At 52.0% G+C, this 18,051-nt stretch overlaps 1 protein-coding gene across 1 annotated transcript in view; it reads right to left on the bottom strand.

Annotated features, from left to right (window-relative positions):
- Nucleotides 1–10,917: 10,917 nt before the first annotated feature.
- Nucleotides 10,918–18,051, bottom strand: part of COMMD6 (COMM domain containing 6) — a 351,187-nt gene continuing 344,053 nt past the window's right edge. The window contains exon 7 of the mRNA XM_069639380.1: nucleotides 10,918–11,129. Within this exon, the coding sequence (XP_069495481.1) occupies nucleotides 11,079–11,129 (51 nt within the window). The 3' untranslated portion in view covers nucleotides 10,918–11,078. The remainder of the gene's footprint in view (nucleotides 11,130–18,051) is intronic.

Here is an 18,051-nt window from a genome sequence, read left to right as displayed (position 1 = left end):
GAAATGTAGATCCTGAAGCGGCGGCATCCCCCCTCCTGGGGCAGCCCAGGAGGGAGGGGAAATGTTTCAATATGTGAGGCAACACGAAATAAAGCTACTCACAGCCGTCAATAAGGGTGAGAGCAACGACGGAACCGGACCAATTTCCACGAGGTCCAACAAGCATTGGCGCTGGAAATTGCCACAGGCCCCCCTGTAGCAGGTGCATATTGAGTTAATGGGAGGGGAAGGTTGGGATCCTAGGAACAAAGTTGAAGTCAAGGGAACTGTGAGGGAGGGGGGATGGGAGGAGTTTGAAACGTTGGGAATGGGTTTTGTTATGGTTGGGAGGAAAGTAAAAAGCACACAGTTAATGTACACTGACAAATCTGTAAGCATTGTAAAACGATTTTCGCAAGCCCATAGTCACAATTACTTTATGTGGAATGGCTGAAACGCGCAATGATGACATCAAGGTAATGAGCTGGAATGTTCGGGGTCTGGGCTCTAGAGTCAAGAAACAGAAAATAATAGCATACATCAATAGACACGCTCCCAAGATTCTTTTCCTGCAAGAAACCCATATCGGTCCACAATATGGGGGACAGTTAGTCCCGTACTGGGGAACTCACCAATATTACACAACTTACTGGAGGAGGGCCAGAGGCACGGCAATCCTGTTACATAAGACTTTGCGATTCACGTGCAAGGAGGTGGAATGTGACCCCGAGGGGAGATTTGTGTTAGTACATGGTACTCTACGAGATAAAGAGGTAGTCCTCCTAAATTTATATGGGCTAAACATAGATGACCCGGAATTTTATTCCACAATCTTTGGGAAGCTGGCTCATTATCCCACAGCCCATCTGATATGCGGGGGGGACTTCAATACCATTCTCGACGTGAACATCGACCGCACCTCGACACAAGCGAGAGCATTGTCCAAAGCTGCTCAGGCAATTATCGCCCACATGGCAGATCTGAGACTGAAGGATGTCATTGAATCCCTCTGTGAGAGGATACACATATTATTCGACAGTGCACGATATGCACTCTAGAATAGACATCTGGTTGCTAGATAATACGGCTCTGTCATGGGTCATTGATACTCAGATACTCCCCAGGACATATTCAGATCACTCCCCCATTCTAATGTCGTTGCAAATACCTGGTGAGCCAGCGGGCAGGCCCCCATGGAGATTCAAACCAGCCGCGCTAAGAGACCTGGTCTACAGAAATGCAATGGAGCTGCACATACAAGAATATTTTGAACTCAATGAAAATTCGGTGTCCTCCATTGCAGTACGGTGGCAAGCATTTAAGGCGTATATAAGGGGCGCATCCATATCAAAAGAAAGCGGCATCCTTAAAGACATCAGGAATAGACTACAACGACTTGAAACACAGCTGGCGTCAATACAAGCCCAATATGAACTTAACCCGACACTACAACTCATGTTAGACATAAAAAACAAGCTAGACGAATACACTGACGTGGCGGACCAAGAGATCCGCTACTTTGAAAGACCAGCGGCTGCACGTCACTACGGTGAAAGTGAACGCCCGGGTAGGTTGCTAGCCAGAGCAGTGAGGGGGGAAAGGGGTTCAACCGATATCCCGTGTATACAAACACCAGACGGCTCGGTCACCACAGATCAGGGCAAGATACGCAATACATTTCATGCATTCTATGCAGAGCTCTACTCCCCTCAGTCTGACGCTACGGATGCAGAGATTGAACAATACCTCTCCCGGATCCCGACGACATTATTGGCGGAAAGTACTAGAGGGTTATTGGAGGCTCCGATATCTGAGGCAGAAGTTGCTGGGGCGATTCAGGCACTCCCTAAAGGGAAAACCCCTGGCACTGACGGCCTTAGTGCAGAGTTCTACAAGGAGCTTAAACACCTACTGGTGCCCAGACTACTGGCGATGTGGACCGAGGCCATAAACAGGGGGAGCTACCTAAGACTACGAGAGAGGCGGTGATAACGCTACTGCTCAAACCAGGAAAACCCCCGGATGACTGTGGGTCATATAGACCTCTGTCATTAATTAACACGGATGCAAAAATCCTAGCAAAGATACTTGCCATTAGATTAACACCTTGGATGCCATATATGGTCCATGAGGATCAGGCAGGTTTCATACCCGGCAGGTCCACGGCCACTAACGTCAGACGATGCCATGAGATCCTGACTATGACATCCCCAGACCAGCAAGCCATAGCCGTGTCACTGGACATGCGCAAAGCATTCAATACAGTGTCCTGGCCTTTCCTGTTCGGGGTTTTACGAAATTATGGGTTTGGCCCGAAATTCCTGCAATGGGTACAATTACTGTATACGGGTCCCCAGGCCAGGGTTAGAGTCAATGGCGCCCTAACAGAAAAGATCGAGCTGCGAGGGGGCACTAGACAGGGCTGCCCACTGTCACCATTGTTGTTTGCCCTAATAATAGCACCACTGGCGGATTTATTGAGGGCTCACTACAGTACATATGGGCTAATGACAGGGAATAAATTACACATTATAAATCTATACGCAGACGACATCCTTCTGTATCTAAAAAACCCAGACAGAACATTGGGGAAGGTCTTGGCAGCAGTAGAACAATTTGGTAGATTCTCGGGCCTGCAACTCAATTCCAACAAATCTGAGTTATTCCCTATTACTAAGAACACAAGTAAACCCCGTGACCTGCATGGCCTACAGTGGTGCCCGACACATATTCAGTACCTAGGAGCATGTATAGCCAGGACGGCTCAGTTATCCCGAGCATTAAACTATACACTGCTGACAGACTCCCTGTGTATGAAATTAAAGCGTTGGAGTGTTCTCCCCATCTCCATGATGGGCAGGATTGCCCTGGTGAAAATGATAATTCTTCCAAAGTTGTTCTATTTATTTAGTACGGTACCGGTGTGGCCGGGGGGGGGGGGCCCTCTTCTCCAAAATGTCCAGTGCATGTGTGTCGTTTGTCTGGGGTGGTCATCCTAGGGTAAGCTGGAGGGCACTTACAGATGATTACTCGAAAGGAGGCCTGTTGGCACCAGATCTCGAACTATACTATTTAACGGCACAGGCACAACACGCCGCCCAGTGGGCCACAACATTTCTTAATCCGCCAGGCCCTATACCGACACAGTCCGAAAAAGAGGCCATACTGGCGCTTCACCAAATTACGAGACCCACCTTCAAGCATCATAACTCCCTGAATCCAACAAAAGTGGTGATCACGGCATGGGCCAGAATAGTGGGGCTGAGACGACCGAATCCGGGGTCGGCTGTGCCCTAAGGCACAAAGGGGTGGAATCGGGGACCCGGTACTTCTTCTCGTACCGATCCCTCTTGTCAGGCGTCGTGGATGGGTTCTTTAGGAGAGCAAGTCCCTCCTCCCAGATATCGTCAATCAACGGCACCGCGAGGACCGTCTTCCTCTTGGCCTCGCGCCACTGATAGAGGATGCCTTCCTTCTTCTGTTCTTCGGGGCAGAGCTGGAAAAGCTTGGATGCCCTGGCAATCATGGCATGGAAGGAGCCAATTTCGTCGGGCGGGGAGGCTCGAGGGAGTGGTGATGGAAGGCCCATCCCGTCGTCACCACTGTCGTCATCCGTCCCCGTCATGGCCGTATCGGTTTCCGTGTCATCCCTAGGATCAGGGGAAGGAGAGGAAAGCTGAGCGGGCCGTAAGGGCTGGAAAGGCGGGGGCGGGGTGAACTCTCCTCCGCTTGTTTGGAGGGCTTCCCGATGGGCCCGGTTCTGCTGGGTCGTCCGTTGGGGTTAGGGGCAACCTCGTCCTTATCTCCGTGCATAAGGTTTGGCTTGCCATCAAAATGGCCACCGAGTTGTCCTGAGGCTCGGGCACTGGCTGCGACGGGTGCAATGGTTGCTCCTCCTCCAAGGGAGCCTCGTCGGCTCCACCGTCGCTCTCTTCGTCCACCTCCTTGGGTTTCCCCCCGTGGGACCGGACCTCCTCGAACCTCTTGAGGCCCTTCACGACTTCAACCAGCTCCTCCTCAGAGGCTGTATCAGTGTCCGGAACAGCCACCGCCCCCCCTCTTTTTACACGGGGGTCTTATCGATGGGTTGAAAAGAGGATTCCCTCCGTGGCGGCAGGGAAACTCTGGGCCCCGAGGACGCCTTCACTGGGGTAGCCTTCACAGGCTTCACCACGGCCGCCGCTAGAGGCCTTAACCGGGTGAATCAAGGCCTTCACCACCTTGGGCGCGCTTGAGGCTTTCAACTTGGGGGGGGTCACCGCCTTGCTCCCCCTCGGCTGATCCCTTCAAGACCGACCGGGGCCTCTCCAGAAGCTTAGTTTTCGGATTTTCTCTTCCCCGAGACAGAGCGTTGGCTCGTGGTTGATGGCGTCGGTGAAAGTGCGCCCTGCCTGGCAGCCGAGGAGCCCGACCCTTCGGCGCTCCCGGTGCCCGCGGACTCGCAGTGCTTTGCCTTCTGTTGGGCCCCCGTCGCCGGGGCGCCCTCACAGGACTTAGAAGACCGCTCAGACTTCTTCTTCTTCTCTCCTGCTGGGCCCTTCTCCAGCCAGCTGTCAAGGCGGATCCGACGATCACTCATAGTCCGTTCCGACAAGTTCTTGCAAAATGCACAGTCCTTTTCCACGTGCGTTTTGTCTTCGTGAAGGCAGTAGAGACATCTCGAATGCTCATCCTCCTTGAAAACATTCTGTAATCCGCATCCAGGGCAGTTCCTGAACAGCTTGGATCCGGGTGTCTAGCTTCCCTTGTCCTGGGCCATGTCCACGAGGTAGGCCTCTGATCTTTTGGAATCCTCCAAGAAGTGTAAAACGACAAAACTTTGCCCTTGAGGGGTGTAGAAAATTCCAAAACGGGTCCCCGTTGATCGGAAGTAGAAGCGGTGGAGCTTGAATCTCGATTGACTGAAAAAATGAGATTAAACTCCTTGAAAAAACACAAAACGCAGTAAAAGATCGAGATCTATAGCACGAGGACGCCCAACACTTGAACGTGCGGTAAAAATCTGAATGGCTGCCAGGGGAGGGGCTTAGGGAGAGGGCAGTCATTGGCTGGGGGCAGTATGACCCAGAGACCAGTGATTGGTTACTACTAAGAAAGACAGATCAGAAACAAAACTGATACAGATTTTTTCTTTACCGAGGATTCTTAGCCTGACGACGGGGAATATTCATGAGCATGTGAATCCATGCCAGACCCCATGCTGGAGAATTCACCACTCCCAACTGTGCAGTCCAAAGGCATGGTAAACCTATTCCCCCTTCCCAGACGGTGCGCTGCAGGGTTTTTAGTGCTATGCAGGGCTTTTTCCCTCCCCCCATGGACGCGAAGGTCGAGTGGGGGATATGAAGTGGGGCGTTCTGAGGACACACAGAAATCTACGAAGAGGGCATTTTAAAGAGGGCCGCTTTGCCCATTAACATCAATGGGAGGGACTGCTAGTGGGTGACGTCTGCTTCAAATCTCTCCACCACCAGCTGCAGGTGGAGACTGTAGTCGTCCGAGTTGGGGCTCACTCTGATAGCTAGGTATACAAAGCTCCCAATAGAGACCATGTAGGGGCAAGCGCCGCAGGATCGCAATGACCCCGCCCTGAAGGGGGAAGAGTACAGTTTTTTGTTTATGCACCTTAAGACCACAGAAGTCCTGATACTCAGTGAGGATATTCGTTACCACTGGACAAGAGATCCTAGGGTTGCTCATGAAGATGAATAGGTCGTCCGCGTAGAGCGAAACCCGATCTTCCCCTCCCACGGTCACACAAATCTAGACCACTCTGTTGACGTCCTGAGCCTAACTGCAAGCAGTTCTATGGCCAGCGTGAATAGCAAGGGGGAAAAGAGGCAGCCCGGCCTGGTATCCCCGCCCCCAACTGGAAAGCCCTTGAGGAGGTCCCATTAAACCGCACCCCTCCTACAGGGGAGTCATACAGCATCTTGACCAAGGACATGTAGTTGGTTCCAAATCCCATACGGTCCATGATATCCCATAAGGCCGCCCATCGCACTGAGTCAAAAACTTTTTCTAAATCTACCACCAGTAATGCTAGAGGGTCTTCTATCACGGCAGCCTGGTCAATAGCAAATTGCACCCTGCGAAGATTCATTCGGGTGGATCTAGATGGCATGAAACCACATTGGTCCGGGTGAACCAGGGAGTGTATAACCCCAACCAGTCTATTGGCCAACACTCGGGTGAGAACCTTAGCTTTCCCATTAATGGGTGAGATTGGCCTGTAGGAGGCGCAGAGCTCGAGTGGTTTCCTGAGCCTGGGGATCACTACAATGGCTGCCTGCCTGAGATCTTGAGGAAGCCTTCATTCTTTCCAGGACCGTACCAGCATGCGGTGCATGTGGCCTACAAATGGTTCCCCCAGTCTCTTCCATATTTCTACTGAGAAACATTCCGGTCCCGGGGATTTCCCGGATTTGAGTTGGAACAGGGCTGTGGCCACCTCCTCCTCCGTGATCTCAGCCTCTAGTTTACCTGTATGTTGCTCCGATAGTCCAGTCCAGGGATTGTGACTGAGTCTAGGAAGTGTGGGCCCTCCTTTCCCTACAATGCTGACTGGGGGCGGAGGGGGAGTAGAGACGCTCATAGAAGATGGCGAATGTCTCTGCAATCTCATCGTCCCCGCAGAGTGATTCCCCTCTAACCCCCGTCGTATGGCGCGTACATGCCCCTTATTCCGGTCTCGTCTTTCCAGCCACGCAAGGGTTTTCCCCGCTTTGTCCCCAGTTTCATATATTGGACTGCGCATGGCCCAGTGGACGGTCCTCACATTGTCTAATGCCAGGTTCCTCAGAGCCTCCTGGGCCGTAACCAGAGCATCCTTTAAAGCCCCATCCCTGCTGCAACGAACTCGTCTTCTGCCCTAGCTGCACTCTCCTCTGCCTCCTCTATTTCCCGGCCGTGTAGCCTGCAATGAGCTGACACCAGAGAGAGGGTCTCCCCCCCGAAGCACCGCCTTGTAACCCTCCCACAATGTTACTTGACTGTCAACGGAGCCTTCATGCAGGGACAAATATTCCTGTTTTTTGGGTGAGTTTTGCCACCACTCCCGGTACCCCAAGATAGTATGCACTGAGGCGCCAGGTGGGTCTGGATGTGTTCCGGCCCTGTTTTAGCGTCATGGTCAGGAGTGTGATCCGAGGTGCCCATTCCTAGTGCCCAAGTGCGTTTTGTCTCTGACCACGTCCATCACCTCGTTCAAATCCCCGCCCAGCACCCAGTAGTCTGCTTGTTTGACCAGCAGTACTGCCTGCAGGTCCTCCAGGAGTTCAAGTGTGAGCGTATATACTGCCACTATATCCCACGTGTTGCATCCTATGTCCCCAGTTACCCACAGTCCCCATAAGATGTGTCTCGGTAAGCAGTGCGTTATCGGATGAGTGCCTATTCAGGAATTGTAGCACCAGCCTGCGTTAAATACTGGAGCGCAGCCCATTAACATTTCATGTGAGCAGGGTTAGTTGGCCCTCATGAGTCATTGGCGTCAGAGAAGTGTTTGCAGAGTGTGTACAGGGTTCTCTCCCCCCCCTCCATTGTGGACAACCTAGATGACCAACCAGTGGGATGCATCCCGTTGCCCAACCAGCTTTATGAGCACCCATGTTTCCTTCCGTGTTTGCCCCACCCCCCGCCGCTGCGTCTGTATAGCCATCAAGCATAGACTGTGAGATTTCAACCATTAAAACAAAACGGTAAGAAAAAAACAGCAACAACTCCAGTTTCCTGGTCATCTATCCCCTTATCTGACTGTGGTTTATGCAGATCAAATGATGCTTCTGGGTCTCCCTCAATGAAGCACTGCTCGAAGCTGAGCATCTTTCTTTGTGGCTTCTTGTCAAACCAACAGTCCCTGCAACCCACCCTGTACTCCACCTCCCCCCCAACCTGAATCACTTGTAGCCCGAACTGTGCGACAACAAGGCGCGGAACTTCAGAACTGAACATTAGTGGGTTAAAACCTGACTCCAAATACGGATCCCACATCGGTGGCCGCCATTGTCAGGTCCCCACGTATCATTGGTCTGTTATGGACGCCTGGGTGACGGTGCGTCTTGGTCCTCCGCATGCCGTGGTGACCTCGGTGAGTCAGCGGCTTGAAAGTCTGACTGTGGCTGGGGGTGGTCGCTTCCTGGTTTTTGCCCAGCTGGTCCTTTTGTTGATCGCCACTGGTATCCATTGAGGATTTGGGTTTCCAGCCATTCCCATGCTTCTCTAGGGGAGTAAAACAGGTGGGCTACCCCTTTGTGGCGCACTTTGAGCTATGTGGGAAAGAACAGCGCATACTTCATAGACAAGGACCGTAGCTTCTTTTTTCACTGAGTGAAAGGATTGTCGGGCCTTTTGGACTTCTTAAGTATAGTCAGGGTAGAAGCCAATGCCGTAGCCGTTGTAGGTGATGGGGTCAGTGGCCCGAGCCATTTGAAGTATGGCATCCCGATGCCGGAAATTCAGGAGTCTTGCAATTATTGTGCGCAGCGGTACCCCTGGGACTGGGCACCGTGTAGGGATTCTGTGTGCCCGCTCTATATAGAAAAGCCTGGAGAGTTTCTTGGGGGCAAAAAGTTTGTTGCGCCCTTGCTCTAGGAAAATCTCAACACTGGGCCCCTCCTCCCTCTCCGGGACCCCAAGGATCCGTATATTATTGCGGCGGACCCGCCCACCTTTGTCCTCTACTCTGTTTTCTTGAGTCACCTTTTGGGTGATCGCGGCCAACTGCTTTTCCATCCGCTTGATAGTGTCTTCCATAGTCAAGATCCGTTGTTCTATCTCCCCAACTCTCAAGGCAAGGTTGCAGAGATCTTGCCTGAGAAAGGAGAGCTCTGTGGATAAGCCCCCAATCTTCCCTTCGAGAGATGTTTTCGACTCTCCAATTGCTTTCATGATGTCAGCGAGGGTGATGGGTTGATTCTGCAGCTCATCGCCTATGTCCGGAGCCTCTGGGGCCTGGGTCGTGGGCCTCTAGGAGGCTCCCACCATGAAGAGGTCCATTTTACTTAGCAGGGTCTGTCACTTGGCTCTGTCCTTGACCATTGTGTGTGCCCGGCTGCGGTCACAAGCAAGGACCACTGTCAACACCCAGTCCAGCCCCTGGTAGAGCTTTGGAGTGGCAAGGACAGTGGCACCAGTTGGCACCTGCCACTATAAGGGTAACCCCACAACAGCACTCTCCTGGTCTCTAGCCGCGGGGCAGTTCCCTCTGCTTCTCTGAGGTGTCAAGGTATTGCTGTGTTCCCGCTCTGTGGTGACAGGGCGCTGCCGGGCAAGCGTTCTGCTGTCCTCCTCCTGCAAGAAAGGGATGTCTGGCGCCTGTCTGGTAGCTTGAGCAGGGTCCTTTTTCCGGCCACTGCAGTGTCCTGCCTCAACAGTGGTTTCTTGGCATGGACCAGCAGCCTGCCGTGTCTTGCACCATTTGTCTAATTGCTGTCTTGGTAGGGGCGCAGCTTAGTTGGGTAGCGATGGGCATGTCACGGGCTCCTCACAGCCCTTTCAGGATATATAGCGCCACCACAGATAATCCCCCACTGCACCAGCAGGTACCCCTGTCCCTCCTCACCTCTTGTGCGGCGTCCTGCTGGGTGCGTGAGTATAGTTGGGAGCTCGTGCCAGCCTCCCTCAGTGGCAGGCATCCGGCAGCAGTGCCGTCCCAGTTAAGAGCATCATCAACAGGGGAGGGGTTTCACTCCGGTCTGCCTCGTCTGGGACACATGCAGTAGGTTTCAGTTGGCTCTGTGGGGCCCAGCCCAGCACCAGAATCCCCGCCGGATCTTTAGGGAAAGGGGAGTCTGACACAGGCTGCTGCGCCTCTCACCCTGGACCAGTTTGACGCTCCGCTTCAGGGGCACACAGAGAGGGCCACCTGCTCCTTTACGGCAGTCTGGGGTGGGGGGAGTGAGGCAGACCCCAGCGGCACGCCCAGTGAGTGTTCAGGCAGCTGCAGATGCTGTCCCCACCGCAGCTCCCCTGCCACGCTCCCTCCGATGCCCATTGCGCAGCATGGTGTAAGGGGCAGTGCTCCGGTCCGACTGCCGGATTAGCTTGCACCGCGGGATGCCTGGTTGACAGCACCCACTCGTCCGATGTCTGAAGGCCTCCTGACCACCAGCAGTTGCGTAGGTGGAAAATGGTGGTGCGTTACAGACCCAGCAGAACAATCCGCAGTTTTATGGGCTTCCCGGCCCCGATTCCTATCCGGAACGCAGCAGGATATAGCCCCACGGTTCCGCCGCAGAGGCGTATGCCTTTGGAAACAAATACTGCAGAGGACCAGGATAATGGAGGAGGATGCAAGCAGCACACACGCAGTCCAAAGCCCAGCCTTCTTGACCTTGTCTTTGACCATGAAGACTGCCCGACAGACGCTGCCATCCAGCCACTCTCTCTAGTACTCTGTTCCAGGTCCCCTAGGAGACGCCCTCCACCCAGCCCGGGGCTATTACCAGTCCACAAAAAGCACATGTCTTAATGCTAGTTATGTCGTCATTTAGAATACACTGCGACAAGAAGGGAGAATGTTAGGTAATGCTACATTGGCTATGATAATTCCATTACTCTAGTGCTCTGGGCTCATTACAGTACCAATGTGCTAATCTCCCCCCCGGATCAATACACAATGGCATGTTTTTCGCTGATAGAATGTTGTTTGGTAGAGGTAAGGCTCTACATTCCAGGGAATAAAGGACCATGGGAAGATTCAAAAATTGTTTCTTGTTGAACGACTGTCTCAGAAGCAGGAAAGCATAGTTTAGTTAGTATGTTGACAAGTTGGAGGAGTAGAGATCATATGCGATTGAACTTTCTTTTTGTATGTGTCGAGGCAATAATCAAACAAAAGCACATTAATATGCAGAAAAAACATCTACAAGGTAATATGAAAGAAATACAAGCATAATTACCAGAAGGAAATACAGGAAATGGAAATATACCAGAGCATTAGAAATAACAAACCACAATTGTATTTATTTGTTATTGCACATTACATATAGAGTGTTAGCTTCTCTATAGAGCTTTCAAAAATATTAGTAATCAAAGGCCTACAAATAATTAATTCTTATAAAAAGTTTCAAATCAGGACTTGAAAGAGCGCACATTGGTCACACGGTTTCAAGAACAGCTGCCATTTCCTTGAATTGCTTGAAAAAGTTCTGAAAAGGAAATAAAAAAGAAATCGTTTAGGAAACACAAAACCATACATGTTCCAGTGAAATATCTATGTGGTTACCAAAAATGTCAACCAGGCATATCATTTCAAATTCATGACAAATGCTTCCAACAAGCGGTCATAATGACCAAAGAAAACCCCCACAAAACGTACAATGGCAATTTGACATCTGCCAATGCTGCAGTTAACCTTGGACCTTCGATATTTGTTCACAGGTCTCAAATTCATCAATCTGTTTCAGAGACACTCAGCAGTGAATGGAAAGTGGCTTTAGAACTATGAAAATAACAGAGTGTGTCTAACAAAGCAAAACATGAGTTTCAAAAAGCAGAGATTCCCCGTCCTGGTTTGTTACTACATGACTGGTTGGGGAGCATATTGTAAGTCTACAAGAGTGGTTGTGGCCAGGTTTAGTTAATTCACAGACAAACAAAACTACGTACCTACCAAAGAGCGCGTGGAAGGGATAACAGACTATTTCAATACCTCTTGTTGTATTATTGGAGAAACAATGCAAAGGAGAAACAGTGTCTAAAAGGGAAAAGACAAGACACATACGGTGCAAGTGTTGATAACTGTTGCAGGCAGCCGTCTCCTGCTCTTTACTCAAGCCAGATTCCTGATTAGACCACTTCGGCATCACCTTCTAAGTCCTCCTCCTTGTAGAAGACTCTACTCTGCACCCTTCACCTACATTCTTCTTGTTCAGGGTCTGGAAGACAATATCTTCCTGCTCCCAAGCTTCCTTCCTGTCCGACTTTGCTCTCAAAATACATCTTGACCCTTGCTCATACTCCTTTCGGTTGACCCACAAAACCTCCTAACAGCTTTGTTTTACTATAGTCCTCACCAACTGATCAAGGTCTTCATCAAGAAAAACATTGGAATGGCTCCCAGTTGCATCAAGAATAGAGTGCAAGACTCAAGAATAAGATTAAACGATACTGTCCAACCAGACACCTGCGCTCCGCATCTCAGCTTCTTCTAAGAATACCAAGGTTTCAGTGGGCCCGGCAAGGGGGGGCGTTCTCAGTTTTGGCGCCCATATTGTGGAACTCGCTCCCTCCTCGCTGCAAGCCATTGAGGACTATTTTCCTTTCCGCAGGCCGCTGAAAACATATCTGTTCTGACTTCCCCAATTTTGTTAATTTTCTTATGTGTAGTGGTCCCTTCTTGATTCACTGCTGCCCCCACAGCGCCTAGGCGCCTTCAGGCCATAGTCTGCGCTTTACAAGTTTTTAAATAAATAAATAAATGGTTTGAAATTTTCCATTCCACATTTTCTCTCCATTCTTTTGAACAAACCTGAGACTTCTGATATATCCATCTAGCAAAACATGCCTACCTCTCGAACATGAGAGCTGTGGAGGACTGACAGAATATGTGACAAGAGAAGTAGCTTTTTAACTTGTTTTATTGGTAGTCAGGAGGTTTTTCAGACAAACGCCTGTAGAGACTAGGGTTCGAACTGCAACAAAAGAACAAGTTATTCTCTTACCTGGTAACGTTCTTTCGATGGGATGGTCTGACGACATACTCCATATCTATGACAGTAATCACCACAGCTGGGCTGCTTCGGAAAATCTTCGGCGTCTGCGTACGGCGTCGATGACCTCGATACGCCGCCCTTGAGGACCTCCTCCGACGGCTGACGTCACTGGATGTTATAAGTAGGACGCACGACGCCCGTAGCCTCAGTTCTAGTTTTTTCCCAAAACGTGTGGCACCAGTCTTCTGCCAGTCTGACACACAAAGCCTTGTGGAAACGTAAGCTGCAATCACATAAGAAATTCCGTAGCGGGGAAGGCAGGGAGGGAGCGATATGGAATACGTCGTCGGACCATTCCATCGAAAGAACGTTACCAGGTAAGAGAGTAACTTGTTCTTGGAGGGGATTGGGTCCTCCGACGTATTCCATATCTATGACAGACTCCCAAAGCAGTACCAATGCAAGGAGGTGGGAAAAGAATTTAGAAAACAGAAATTTAGAATGCCCAATCAAATTGCGGAGTAAAAGACCACCTTGCCAAAGGCCAGATCCTGCCCATGGATGGAATCGAGGGAGTAGTGACGGACAAAAGTAAGTACCGAAGCCCAGGTGGCTGCATCACAGATGTTACGAATAGGAACACCCCTCTGTAGGGCAGTAGAGGCAGCCATACCCCTGGTAGAATGGGCCTGCAAGCCGACCAGTGGGTCCTTACCCGCAAAGCGGTAACACTCAGAAATAGCCAGAATAATCCAGCGAGACAAAGGGCCTCATCACGGCTTGGGCGGTAACGCCGGCGCTATTAGCGCCGGCGCAATCTGCCCTACCGCCGAACTCCCCGGCGCTAATAGCGCCGGATCACGAGTTCGGCGGTAATGTTAATCCCCATTCCCCATTCGGGAATGCCCCATTCCCCATTGGGCTCAATGGGGAAATTTTGCGCTAATACCGCCGGCGGATTTCCCGCCGGCGGTATGAGCATGAATTTTCGGCGGATTTCCCCCCAGGTCAGAGCTGGGGCGAAATCCGCCAAAGTCCTGATTTGGCAGACCCTTAAATCCGGCGGTAATAGCGCTACCGCTGGATTTAAGGGTTACTGCCAAAGTCGTGATGAGGCCCAAAGTCTGCTTAGTCACAGCTTGTCTCAAATGCTTTCCAGTGTAACCAATGAAGAGTTGATCGTCCACTCTGACCCGGGACATGCGTGAAATATAAAAGCTTAAAGCTCTCCTAGGATCAAGCTTATGGAGCCTCTCCTCTTCCTTACTAGGATGTGGAGGAGGATAAAACGCCAGAAGAACAACTTTCTGGCCTAAATGAAATTTGACACCACCTTCGGAAGAAAGGAAGGACGAACTCTAAGGACAACCCTGTCCTTATGAAACACAGTGAAAGGTGGCTTAACTGAAAGTGCCTGTAACTCACTCACTCAAAAATACAGTTTTAAGAGTTAACAGTCTCAAAGGGCATGAATGCAAAGGCTCAAACAGAGCACCCATCATAAACTTGAGAACAAGGTTCAAATCCCAACCGGGCACCTGGAAACGTGACGGAGGGAACACATTAGTGAGCCCTTTCAGAAACTGAGAAATTAAAGGAATTTTAAAATAGGAACACTCTTCAGACGAGTGCTTAAATATGGACAGCGCCGCCAGGTAACCTTTAACGGTACCCACTTGCAAGCCCCTGTGGGCCAAAGAAAGCAAAAAAGACAGAACCACAGGAATGTCACATGCAAAAGGATCCACATTCTTAACCCTGCGCCAGTCGCAGAACTTACGCCAACGGCAACGGTACAGGGACGTTGTTGCTGGCCGTCTGGCCGAGAGCAACACCTCCATCACGTCTTCAGGGAGGTCCCAATCCTTATACCTCAACCTTTCAGAAACCAAGCGTGAAGGTTGAGGGATCTGACCTCTGGATGGAGAACCTGACCCCCCTCCCGTGAGAGCAGATCGTCTCGGTAGGGGAGACGACGTGGAGGGCAGATGGACAAGTCAAGAAGGTCCGGGTACCATGTCCTCCGGGCCCACGCCGGAGCAATGAGGAGGAACCGAACCTCCATAACCTCCGCAGTACTTGCGTGATGACGGGGACTGGAGGAAACGCGTACAACAGTGGGAATGACCACTCCACCACAAACATGTCTCCTAAGGCTCCTTTTGGAGGAAATTCCCGCGAGCAGAACCTCTCGCATTTCCGGTTGACACTGCAGGCGAAGAGATCCACTTGAGGGGTCCCCCAAAGGGCGAAGATCTCCAGGAGAATCTCCTGAGCCAACAACCACTTGTGAGAGATCGCGCTCTGCCTGCTCAGAACGCCGCCATCTCGTTTTCGTGTCCGGCCATATGAACTGCCGAGATCGAAACTTCCTGCTGGATTGCCCAGAACCAGAGCTGCATCGCCTCCCTGCACAGAGGAAGTAACCCTGCCCCCCCCCTTTTTGTTGAGGTAGTGCATGGCCACCGTGTTGTCCGTCAGGATCAGGACATTATTCCCTCGCACAGTCGGCAGAAAAAGCTTCAGGGCTAGTCTGACGGCCCTCAGCTCCAACAGATTGATATGGAGTCTGGACCCTGACGGAGACCAACGACCGCTGACTGTCAACTCGTTGGCATGAGCTCCCCATCCCGTGAGGGATGCGTCTGTCGCGATCGTCACCTCTGGCCAGGGTAGCCAAAATGGAGCCCCCTTCATCAGATTGTCTTCGACGGCCCACCACATAAGGTCCTGGGCGACCGAGGACGGCACCTGAACAGGGTCCGACAACCTGCCGGAGGACTGAGACCACTGGAGCTTGAGTGCCCATTGCAAAGATCTCATCCGCAACCTAGCCTCTGGCACCAGAAGAATGCAGGATGCCATGAGGCCGAGCAATCTCAAGAACTCGAACGCCGGGAGACTTTGGGCAAGCTGAAACTTGCGCACCATCTGCTGAATGTGATGAGCCCTCGCCTGGGGAGGAAAACACTGCCCCAGGCACGTGTCGAGCACAGCTCCGATGTACTGGAGCCTCTGAGCTGGTGTCAAATGGGACTTCTTTAAGTTGAGGGAGAAGCCCAGCTTGTGGAGGGAGTGGCAGGTGACTGACAGATGATCCAGGACTTGCTCGGGAGAGCGTGCCCTTATCAACCAATCGTCCAGGTAGGCGTAGACATGAATACCCCCATTCCTGAGGTGCGCTGCCACCACTACCATGAGCTTAGTGAAGACCCTCGGGCGGAGGACAATCCGAACGGCAGAACCCGAAACTGAAAGTGCGAGTCAGCAACCGCGAACCTCAGGTACTTCTTGTGCTTTGGATGTATCGGCACATGAAAATGAGCGTCCTTGAGGTCGAGAGACACCAACCAGTCCTGAAGATGAAGGGCCTGGAGGACTTGAGAGAGAGTAACCATCTTGAACTTGTCCTTCCTGAGGAGTTTGTTCAAACTGCGCAAGTCCATGATGGGTCTCAATCCCCAGTCTTTCTTGGAAATCAAAAAATAAGGGAAATACCATCCCTTGTTCCTCTCCGCTACAGGCACCAGTTCTATGGCGCCTTTCTCCAGCAGGGATTGAATTTCCCGTGCAAGGAGCGGATCTGGACTCTTCAAAGAGAGATTCCCCGGTGGATTGTCTTGAGGCCTCTGCCGGAAAGGAAGACAGTACCCGTGTGTTATGATCTCCAGAACCCACACATCTGAAATAATGGCGCGCCACTCTGCAAGATGCTGCGCCAGCCTTCCCCTAACCGGCGAACCATGGGACATGGCCTCATGACTGAGCTGAAGCGGCTGCGGCGTTGCCTGAGGGCAAAGAGGCAACAGCCGGAGCGGCCTCGGCACCTCGAGTACCTTGTTTTCCACCTCTGGCACTTCTACGGTTGCCCCTTTGACTTTCAGCTCCTCTTACTTTACCAAAGGATGAGTAATAACGAAAGGAACCTCCCCTTCATTGCTGTCCCCTAGGATGAAAAGGCAGAGGTTGGCGAACTGCAGCGCCCAACAACTTTGCTGCAGCTTTTAAGGTCTGCAACCTCTCAAGGCTCTCGTCAGCCTTGTTGCCAAAAAGATGTTCCCCGTCAAAGGGCATGTTGAGGAGCCGGGCCTGCACATCAGGAGCAAACCCCGACTTCTGCAACCACGCAACCTGCATATCACGGTGCTCGCCGCCATGGACCGGCTGACGCAATGTGCCATGTCCAACCCCGACTGAACGGCCTCACACATGGCATGGCATCGGGAATATGTTCAGCCACTAAGGAACCACAGTTCCACAGAGTGTGCATGAAACACGACAAGGAACATACGGAGTTGGCCGCCTGAAGCGCCATACCCTCTGAAGAAAATACTTTCTTCGCCCAGCCGTCAAAACACTTGTCGTCCCTATCAGGAGGGATGGTAGGATACGACACCTGCTTTGCCGGGGCCGTAGCCGCCTGCACCACCAAACTCTCCGGAGTGGGTTGCTTGGTCAAGTAGCAGGGGTCACTACTGGCAGGGAGGTATTTTTGCGGCAAAGACTTGCCCACTGCCGGGATGACTCTCCGGAGCAGTCCAAGCCGCCGCCACCCTCCTCTGTAGAGCCATATGGAATGGCAGTACCGGGTCAGTTGGTGGAACTGAGTCGAGGATATCCTTAAGGTCATCCTGAAGAAAATCCCCTCTAGGAGCAGACCACCCCAAGTACTCGGTGACCATGGACATAAGGCACTGGTACGAGGAGTCGGCATGAGTGCCTGGCTCAGGCCTACAAAACTCCACCTCCGGAGAGGTGTCCAGCCCACTGGCATCGTGCAGGGACTGCCGCAGGTCCTCAATTTGGGTATGGCCCGAGAGAATCTCGTCTGGCACCGTATCAGGAACCATGCCATCATCAGAGCCCTCATCCACCTCTGAAATAAGCTCAAGATGGCGGTAAGAAGGCACAGAATGTGCAACAAAGCCATGCTTGACCTTGGCCAGAGCCTTTCTAGGGGGTTCCACCGAGCCCCGGGGTACCCCCATCGAAACAGCCTCGAAAGGCATCGAGTGAATCGGCGTCGACGCCGAACGCGGCGCAGACAGCATCGATGGCGTCGACACAGGCCTCGAGGCCGGAGCCCCGAGCGTGTCCCTCGACAGCCTGGGTGCCGATGGCATCGACGACTTCTTCGGAGGCGGGGCCTCGAAAGAGTCTGTTGACGACCTCGGCGCCACCAGCGTCAAAGTCTTCCTCGAAGACACCACAGGTGCACACGGTCTCGAGCGCGTCGAGGACCGGGCATGACGAGAACGATTCCCCTTGTCTCTCCCGCGAATCGTGCCGACCACCCGAGCCCAAGGGCGTGCGAGCAGTGTCTTTCGACCGATCACGACCGACACCACTCAGAGGCGCGGACAGACCAGTGCCCTGCGATTCGAGAATCGCTAACATTTTCTTCCTGGAGGAAGCC

The sequence above is a fragment of the Ambystoma mexicanum genome, chromosome 7q, assembly GCF_040938575.1.
Source record: "Ambystoma mexicanum isolate Mex_15411 chromosome 7q, UKY_AmexF1_1, whole genome shotgun sequence".
Taxonomy (NCBI): Eukaryota; Metazoa; Chordata; class Amphibia; order Caudata; family Ambystomatidae; genus Ambystoma; species Ambystoma mexicanum.
The sequence above is the reverse complement of the archived record's forward strand: the minus strand, read 5'-3'. Positions and strand labels throughout refer to the sequence as shown.